Genomic DNA, 10,667 nt, shown 5'->3' on the forward strand with positions numbered 1-10,667 from the left:
AACCCTTAAGTATAATGTGTATGATGACAAAAAGTATGAAAATAGTGTAGCTCTTTAAATTGAAATTAACAAAAATTAAACAAAATGAAAAATTCAATTTCTTAGTTATATTCATCACACTTTAAATGCTCAGTAGCTACATGTAGCTAGTGGCTACTCTACTGAACAGAATGGGAAATTTACCATCATCACAGAATGCTGTATTAAACAGCTACAAAGCATGTAAGTTAAAATTACACCAAGCATTCAACATTTACTTACTACTTACAATTTTAAAGGAAATCATTTTCTTGATTCATGCTTTATTCATTAAAAGGCAGTTAAACAAAATGTTAATATAGAGGACTTGATTTTATTTCTCTTGGGTTTTCACTTAGGCACATGTTATATATAGTATGATTACTCAAGACTCTGAATCATTGTACTGAGGAGAACTTCATGTGATTAAAAAAATCTTCCAACAAAGCTGCTTTTTTAATTGGAAAATTTGAGAGAAAAATTGAATCTCAAATTATTTCATACTTTTTAATTGTATTCCCCAATTTTAAATTATTTACATTTTAAAAAATATGTATTGAATCATTCATTTTATTCCAAAAGGAAAAGATATCTTATCAGGTGACTTATATCAGTTACTGAACACGGGTAAGTACTGAGGATGGACAGGGTGAGATAATCTTAGTGCCATTTGCTCCTTGGTAGCTGCAGTCCCTCTAGGGTGTTACACAGAGTACTGGCCCCTCCTACGAAGGAATAATGAGGCTCTCTAATATATCATTCTGTTAAGGACACTCCAGGTCATTATTTATAAGTTTAAAATGAATTCTTCCTTGTTTCTGTTTTCTTTTTCATTTGATTTTGATCTAGCTTCAGCTGAAACTCTCCTGTGCAAATTTTCTGCTTCTTTCCTGAACTTTCCTATGGTCTTTGTTCCAAATCCTTCCCTATCTCAGAGCTCCTTGGTCAGATCTCCATGTCCTTTCTCAGTTGTATTCCAGACCCTTAGCTATAGTACCTCTGCCTTCTCTGCTTCATTCACACTGGACTCTTTATGTCTTCCTCAGTCTAGTTTTTGCTATACTTTCTACGTATTTTCAAAATCTAGAACAACAAGATATAGAATAAGAGGAACAACAAAAAAAAGTTTTAGAAAAGGGAAATAAACAGAAAAAACAAGTTAAGATATCTGTATTCTTCAAAATTCAGCTGGGGATTCATCTTACAAACACACACACACACACAGACACACACACACACACACACACACACACACACATACATATACCCCTCACCATTACCATGGTGATTTTATAGCTCCTAGTCATAATTATGCCTCTTCCTGGGTATTCAGAGTATTGAGAACCATGATCATGACAGAGTAGGTAAGCAACATATGTGTGTTAAATCACGGATAGAATGTTTACATTGATCTCATTGTGAACACTCAGGAGAGAAGACTCTGAAGAACTATTTTGGATTTTGTTTATTTCTTTTTACTTCCTTGAATCCAAACCAAATGTGTCCCTCTCTGAATTGGCTTCTGGAAAACAGGCTCAAATGTGTAGCCTAACCCTAATAAACTTTACTTTTGGGAACCAACCCATCTCTTGCTTCATCTATCTTTGTCCTGATAGTCTCATTTATACTTTTTTTTAAAAAATCAATGAATTGGTTTTTTATTGAAGGAATATTACAATAATTGCAAAACAAGTTGGAAAATTACAAGTGAAAGAAAAATAGATGAACATAAAAGCTAATATTAAAAGCAAAAGCTTCATATTATTAATCTTCCTGTATTTAACTGCAAACCCTTAAAAGTAAGGTACTGTGTTGTTTATACAGTAACTCAAATTTGATAACTCAGAAAACATTAGTACCCACATTAATTCCTCTCATATTTTATATTTCCTAGTTAATTGTAAACAGTAACTGCATTTTAACACCAATAACAAATAGTAGCTTCTGGCTTCCCCACATTTTGTTTGTCCTAAGGAAAAATGCCAAGTTTCCATCAGTGGCTGAAGGAACTTTTGAAGCTTAAATAAAAGTCCAAAACTTGAACAATGATTAGTTGCAGGAATAATTGTGCATGTGGATGCCATGTGTTGACTATACATAAAGCACAAGGTAATCAATGAGAAATGACCCTAAAATTCTGCTGTTAGAAAAGGCAGCTCAGACGAAAGCTCATATTCCTTTAAAGTCCTTTCAAAAAAATTCTTAAGTGTATTATCCTGATATGACTATGTAGGAAAAAATCATATAATTTCAAAAAATGAAGGCTTTAATTATGTCAAAGTGCCCAACTTTGGCTATCTCACTGCCCCACTTTACCATTTTATAATAAAGAACATTCGTTCCAGGAAAACAACTATAAGCTGTATGTTTCCATTCCGAGGATCAGCTGGATTTTCCAATTATCCAATAAGGTAAGAATTTGGCTTGTTTGCTTATTCTGTAACTTTTATGAAAGAAAGTATCACATGCCAACCACAAACTTATAAAAAGTTCATGTTATACTCTTAGAAAAGAGAACATCAGCTATGTGTATCTCAGACTGTAAATAACCTTCTCCTACCATCCACTACGACTTCCGAAACTGGAAAGTGTTATAAAGTAATCCAAATATTTCTCCCTCCAACTCAAAGATTATTAAAGTTCAAGCAGATAGAGACAAAAGTGAAAAACAGATACCTCTTCTGGCAGTCTTTATTGGCTCCTTGAAGCATTTTCAGTTTCCCCCAAAACAAGGCAAACCATTAAGCCAGTATCTGCAGCCTTTGGAGACTGAAGTCTCGGTTCTGAGATAAACTGTCAAGCACCTAAACCGTCCATAACAGCATTTTCACTGAGGCTCCACCTAAATAAACCCCCACAGCTAAACTATAAATTTAAGGAAGAGCAAAGAAAGGTGTCCTCAAGTGGAAACAATGATAAATTGAAACTCAGTCCCAATCACCACAAATTAATGGCTACCAGGAAGCGCACAATGATAGGAAATGTAGATAACTTTTAAAAAGAAAATAAATATATATATATGTATATTTATATACACATATATACATGATTTCTCGGTGACTCTCAGTGAGTCATAGGAATTTCTGATAAGCTCTTAACGTTTGTTTTCAAATTTCTGTGAAGTGGGCAGTATTAACACATTTTATTCCTTTGTATCTAATTTCTTTTTTGTATGACAGTAGTGATCTCATCACATCAGTGTGTGACTTTGAATTAAAGCTAAGTTAGCTTGTACTTTATTTATTTTTTTAGCTTGCACTTTTAAAAAGCAAGTAAGTTCTTCTGGAGTTCTCAAAAAAAAAAAACCAATTATATCTACCTATTATATCTACCTTTCTCTCTTTCTATCACACAGGATTTAATTAAAATAAAAGAAGGGTTGGAACAGATACAGGGCTTTTCGATGAGATGGAAGGGGAGAATAGGACGTTGTTTTAATCCTTATACCCACAAATAAATGGGAAGGAAAACAAAGGAAAGGGGAAAAAAAGAAGAAAAAAAAAGGGACAATCTATCAGGAGCTCTGGACACTTCTGTTCAGACTTCTATGAAGCTGAACATATAATTAGGTTCATACCTCTGAATGCTATGTAATTTATCATCAGGAATGCCCAAGTAAACTGCTGTGAGCCTACATTTACAGGCAATGAATTTAGTGTGTGGCAGTATTGATCTCTTCATTATTTTCTGATAAGTAAAGATAAAAAAAAATGAGCTGAAATCCTGAAGGCTTGGAGGCATGTCGGAACTCTCAAAAGAATTGAAAACAAGGCAGCCTGAACAGAAACATCTGAGTTAGATGTTAGTTTTATGGAAAGTAAAGGAATTATGTTTACTGAATACCTACTATGTACCACATATTTCACCAGATGCTTTATTTAATCACATTTAAATCCTCACAATTGTGTGAAACAGGCATTAGATCTTAAAGGGAATATACAATTGGTCTGCACCACAATTAGTAAGTGGCACGACTCAGATTTGAGCCAGTGTTGACTCCAAAGTCCTCCTACTTTCTTCTCTAATGCACTGTTGGAATGGAATGGGTACTTTACTGCTTGGTCTGTGTTTACTGGGCACCAGAGAACTCACTGAAAAAATATAATTTCAGTAAACATGGTTATTTTTTCTGCATATATTTATCTCTACTCATCCTTTTTCATCTTTCTTCCAACAAGCACTTATTTAACTGATTTTATTTTACTCAATTAATGTGGTCGGCCAAAACAATAAGTAATTTTGGCAACGTGTATCTACAGCTTTAGGTTATTGAAAGAACTATGTGAAAAGAATATAAAATAACAGAAAGTTTTCTTAACAGCTCCCAAAAAGAATGGTGCAGGTTACATGTTACAGATGCTCTTCTGGAAGGACATGGCATTACGTGTTGAAATAGCTCATATAAATTTCTTAATTCATCATTAAAATGATAGTAAAACATGGCAGGCATTTTACTAGCAGAGTAATCCAAGTCCAATGATTTACAACCACAGAATGGTCAATGAAAATGCAGAACAGTTGATTACCTGACATGGGGTAGAGGCAGTGAGCAGTTTTGTAAGGATAGGGCTTCCCAGCTTGGCCACTCCAGGGAATTCATGTGCCTCAACATAAATGAATGATCCTAAAAAACAAAAAAAGCCACGTTATATGGATGTAAGTTCTGTTGCACATTTAGCAGTTCTTTGCTCTGACACCTTATCCTTTCACACATTCAACAGTTGATCAGATTGAAAAAAATGACATTTTTATTTATTTACCATTAAGGTCTAAAAAGCATTTTCATATGTATAAGGTTAAATATCTAAAATAAAATTCAATCCGTTAAAAACAAGCTCTTGATCCAAATCACCTAAGCAAACATTTTTATTGGCTTCACTCAGGTCCTAGAGTTTGAAGTCAAATTGAAGGAAGCTTCTAAGCTTACAATTAGATATTCAACACGCCCTTATAAAATTCCCATGGGAGCTTTGTTTTTCAGTTTCTTTCACAAAGTACTGAAGGATATGAGCCTATGGAATGAGTTTGGTTTCTCCTGGGGCTTACATGTTTGACATTGTTGTCTGTGCTAGAGGGGATGGAAGCTTAATTAAAGATCTAATCTGAACATTAACAAAATAACCGCTTTTAGAGTTTTAACTACAGTAGATGTACCCATGGCAAATGTACAGGGGGATAACATCTCTTAGCAGCTTAAAAGATCACACATTCTGAGCTGCTGTCAGGGGTAGCTTCATTGCATATTGAAAACTTACAAGGAAGGCTATGCCAAACAATGTCAAGGTCTGATGCTGCCCTTTGATAATCATGAAGTGATGGGCAACTTGGAAAGCCAACTATTTTCACTGGAAAATACCACATTCCAAGAGTGATTTTCCTAGATACAGATCAATGCTGACTGTGCAGAAAGGAAAGGATTTCAGAATTAAAATGTATTATTTTATAGACTCAGCCACGTGTTTAATCAAACAACCAGGTTTGCACGTCAGTGGTGTCATCTCTGAGTGAAGAAAAAAAAATCCAGTTTATATTGGCTTTCAATCTCAAAGCCAACTGGGAAGGACAAAGGTTATCGTTCCCAAATTTCAAACTAAAATAATGGAAAACAGTATATGCAAGTTCCTTATATTCTTCATGTTTCACCTATTTTATAATTGAGTAGGAAAAGATGATTTTGAAAAAATTATTCCACTTTAAAAACCCTCAGATTCTTACTCCAATTTCCAATGGCTGTAATTAAAAACACGGTCAACACTTATTTTTGACATAGGCTGCAAGGAGAAACATATAGGATAATGTTCAATGAGCATAAAAGAGGATCAACAGTACAGTTGTGTTATTATAAAGTTAATGTGATACTAACGTTTATGAGCAATATCTGATGCCATATAAATATAAACAAAACAAAAGAAAAAAGAGAAAAAATCTTTTCTGTTTTTCGTGGAGTTTCATAAACCCTTATTAAAATGCTATGTGCAGTTGTGGCTGCTCTATTTTGAGAAGATATGTAAACATGATGGTGGTTAAAAATATATATGTGGAAGAAGTAAGATTATTTGTTATAAAGAAGCCTGAAGAATGATTAAATTGCATTGAAGTATTTGTAGATTTATTTTATAGATAGTACTAAATCTCTGTTCGCAGTTCCCAGAAAGATTAGACTATTTTTCTTTCTGTTTTGCAAAAAAATTGGATTGCTTTAAAAAGAAGGCAAGCCTACTGTACCTGATTCCTGGCAACTAGAGAGAATTACCAGAAAACTTTCCCTGCTCTTAATGGCTTCAACCCAACCTTTTAAAAAAACGCAACAACAAAAAATGTAAAGCAATGCTTCTTTCCGGAAACTCAATTAGCCACTAATTATTAAGTTCGTCAGGAGGTTTTAAAGAAAGACAAGCCACAGTTTCATTTACATAGTCTACAGAGGGAAATGAAAATACACAGTATCATCACTTCACAACATGAAAGAAAGACAACTAATTTTTTTTTAAAGAGGAAAATGTCCTACCATGATTTATGTTTGCTATGTGATCAGCTTTGGGAAAGGAGTACTCTGTGTTGTTCAATCTCCTCACCATCTCCCAGTGTGAATCTTCTGTGAGAAATGGCTCCCAGCCACAGAGACCAGACTCAAAGTCACACGTGAGATGATTTGCTGTTGCACATGGAAAAGAAAACCAGTGAGGAGAAGTGAAATAAGAATGCACAGTGAATCATTGACTATATGTTAGCCAATCAACTGAGGTCAGCGTAATCATTCTGCTTGTAGTGAATGTTTTCTACCACAATAGCTTTCCTTTTCCCAGCCTCACACAATTCCCCGTGTGCTGTGTGAGACGTGGCCCTTCTACACGCTTCTATCTGGAAGTCTGGCACATGTCATCCTAGTTGGCCATCTCCATTGTATTTAACGAGGCAAAGTAGAACTCTGGAGTTTTTCAGGGAGCAACTAATTTGCCTGCCCAGTATAAATCCGCTGAGATAGTAGTTTTGAAAAAATACATTTGAAAGCAGGAAATTTAAATTAATTCTGGACACCTGAAGAACTTGAGGTCAGTGTCTCAGTATTCATGTCATGATTCTATTTTAACAGTTTCTCCAAAGAAAATGCCTAGCCATTTTGGAATTGCAGGTAAATTAGATATTCTGAACTGATCTTTTCTTCTAACTAGAAAGTTGGCAAATACTTAAGTTCCTACACTTATCATAGAATCAGTTCTAGAAAAAGTCAGGGTTGGGGTATGCTTCACAAGCATCTCTCCCAGCTTTGACACCAAATTCGTGAGAAAAAAAAATAACAGGTTTCAGAGGACAGGACAGTAAACTAGAAAATCACTTCTAACAACTTGATTTGTGCTTTCGAGAAATTAGTTTTTATGTGCTTAAAAATTTCCTTTTCTAAAACAAGAATTATTGTATCAGACTATCTTAGATAGTAGTTTTGAGGATAAATGAACACAGTTAATTTAAAAACTTATTTCCAATTATTCCTCTTTTATGCTGAGGCATTTTTATAACATTGCGTGAGGGAAGGGCAATAAATTTTTTTTGTCCGAAAGCATCCAAAGTTTCATAAGCTCCCTAAGATCCTAATGCTCTCATCATCTTTAGTAACAATACATGTTTCCACTGAGTTCCAAGTATGTGCCAGGTATTTTACACATATTAATCTTTGTTCTCACAAATACCCTACATGGTAAATATAATAGTCTCCAAAGAAAAATGAAACTTAGAATACTAAGCAATTTCCCTGTGGTAAATTTTAGTAAATGGACCATCTAGACTTTGAACCTAGGACTATTTGACACCAAATCTTGTACTATGAAGCCTCTCTAAAGTTGGAACTTTGTCTCATAATTAAAAAGAACCCATCATTATGTGCTTGCTTCTAATCATTATTCTCCTCTTTAAATTTAAATGGCATGACCAATTTGACTGGCATATTGAATAAATAAGCTCACTATATCTTAATAATGAAAGGATCTTCAAATATCTGTAAACAGGGATGCCTGGTTTCATGACCAGATATTTCATCATTAACATGTCAACTCTTAAAACATTTAAGTGTAATGTGCAAATGACAATGCCACTTAAATTTTCTCTGAGTGTAAATTGAATGTTTAGATCTCAAAGCCATGCTTGTTATCATAAAATGCATAAACAGCGGTCCCTCTGTATCTGTGGGTTGCGCATCCACGGATTCAACCAGCCACATTTCGAAAATCCAGAATTGGCTGGATACTGAACGCCCCATTCCGAGGACCCAATTTTCGTATTCGTAGGTTCCCCAGCACCGACTGGGAAGCCTGTCAGATTTTGGTACACCATTTCTTCTGTTACAAGCAAATATTATTTTCTCCTCTAAATGGATTTTCCCAAAAACAAAAACAAGTAAATCTACCAAAGTATAATAATAAAAAGATATTGCACATTACCTAATGGGCACCAAAATCACAAGGAAGTGGAGTTCATCCATATACCTAACTGGAAATCTATTGCTCCTAGCTATGTTGTTTACCCCCCCCCCACCTTTACTCTGCTCTGAATATGTTTTTTTTTTCTTAGCTCTGGCTACACAGTTTATAGGATATGGCTATTGATAAAAAATTACCCCCCAAAGGAGAGTCTCTTCTGTTTTTTGACACAGTCTTAAGCACTTGTAACCTCGCTGTGACTATCTCCTTGAGCACTCGAGGACCCTCTGCTCTAGTTCCTTGGTCCTCTGAGAGCTCATCCACCTTCTAGGCAACCTCCTAGCTTTTCTAAGTCAGTTAATGGATCGTAAAAATATTCAAGACTCAGAGTACATACGTGGCCTCTAAAATGTGCTTAAAAGTTCCAAATTCTTGGCTGTGGAGTTGGCCAAGGAATCCACACACTTACTGGCAAGAGTACCCCAATTCCTAGAGAGATGCTTCCCTGGAATAGAAAACCTCCCATGGGTAGAATGACCCCTCATCTGGCCTGGCTCAGGGCTGTCCCAGAGTATGCCTGTTGTCCTAGCATAATAATTAATAACTCTTCTTTTCCCTCTCACTGTCCCTGTTTGGGTAATAAATTCAATATTGCAGTGTTGGAGCAGTAAATTATACATTGCTACACAAATGAAGCACGTCCACACAAACAACAATCTTCTTCACTGCAGATGGCCACGGAAGGCACCATTCTAATTCCCCAACAAGACAATGGTGTGAAATGGCTATAAGACCAACGAGTATGAAAGTGGGAAGTACCACATGACCAATCCATCACCAAACCCTTAGACTCTTCACAAGTGAGCCTGTGTCACTCAACTGCAAAGATGTAAATGAAGATTTCAAGATAAAAACAACTTTGGATTCTACTAATATAAATGTTGAAATTTAGATTTATCACAATAGTTCAAACCATTTCTTTCATTAGCTAGATATTTTACCAATTAAAATGTCAATCACTGTGCTTTCCATACATAGAACACTAAGCACCACTCTTCTTTGAAAAATGAAAGTTAATTTTTGAAATCGACCACCACAAAAATATGTGAAAGCAATGTGGTCCAATCAGCTCTGTAAAAATCTTGGTGAATTGCTCAGCTGTTTTTACCGATGACATTTGCTCCCATAAACGTAAAAAGATTTTTTTTTAAAGCGAAATATTCTAGAGCTTAACTGCACTATAAATAAGTCAAATTCCAGTTGCCTAAGCTGCGGTCCTTCCATTAATATCTCCCCTACATAATTCAAAAAATGTAATGTGAAGTTATAAATATTTGAAGAATGTCAAGAGTCAAATGTATTCTGGCAACTATCATACCTTATCATACTAGATGTGTTAGATGCTAAATATTTTTAAAATCTGAAAAAAATCATCTATTTATGTTATAAATAAAGTATATTCATTATAAACAGTGATTTCGATTACTTGGTTGCTTTTATTTTAACTTTATGTGATTATAGAATACACTTTACCATCTCTAAGCAAAGTATAAGATATGACACCGTTCACAATTTTAGATAAATTTCACTCAGAATTCATCAGTGATAGTAATATTTTCAGATGATGATAAAGCTTTCTCTTGCATAATTAACTACTGCAGAATAAGGGGAGAAGAAAAAAAATTTCATTGTGACAGCTGAGAAAAATTCTGGATCATGAAAAGTAAAATATTTTGTGAATCTTCCAGAAGTGAATCGGTTTTCTATGATATAAGGAAAAAGCTATGTATGAGAAGTGAATAGGGAATATTTTATATGATGAGCAAATATTAGATTTCAATATGATTATATTATAAACATTCTGTTAATATATATATTGAGAACCCACAAGGATCATTGCTACACTAAACATATATATTAGTATTTCCCTTTCCCCTCAGAAAGTGTTTTAGTATTCGATAATTTTTTTAAATATGAAAGACCTCTAGAGACTGTATCACAGTAAAAATTAAATGCATTGCACAGGATCCTTGGTTTAAACTTCTTTCACTTGACTATTACACCAACTTCCCCTTTGAAGATTCACAATTCATATTAGCATTTTAAGTGATCTAAAAAGTCCTACAATTTAAAAACCCTTTTATCCATGGACTTTCCCAAACTATTTTGATGCAAACACAGACGTGTCCATCCTTCGACCTTTTTTGGAACACAATGGGAAAAAATACATATATA

The 10,667-nt window shown here is 34.5% G+C and overlaps 1 protein-coding gene across 1 annotated transcript in view; it reads right to left on the reverse strand.

Moving 5' to 3' along the window:
• The window catches only part of MALRD1 (MAM and LDL receptor class A domain containing 1), a 285,192-nt gene that overhangs the window by 166,772 nt on the left and 107,753 nt on the right, over positions 1 to 10,667 (reverse strand). The window contains exons 9-10 of the mRNA XM_012660894.1: positions 6,527 to 6,673; positions 4,545 to 4,642 (exon numbers count right to left, since the gene is read on the reverse strand). Of these exons, the coding sequence (XP_012516348.1) occupies positions 4,545 to 4,642; positions 6,527 to 6,673 (245 nt within the window). The remainder of the gene's footprint in view (positions 1 to 4,544; positions 4,643 to 6,526; positions 6,674 to 10,667) is intronic.

The sequence above is a fragment of the Propithecus coquereli genome, unplaced genomic scaffold (genome assembly GCF_000956105.1).
Source record: "Propithecus coquereli isolate 6110/MARCELLA unplaced genomic scaffold, Pcoq_1.0 Scaffold69, whole genome shotgun sequence".
NCBI classification, from domain to species: domain Eukaryota; kingdom Metazoa; phylum Chordata; class Mammalia; order Primates; family Indriidae; genus Propithecus; species Propithecus coquereli.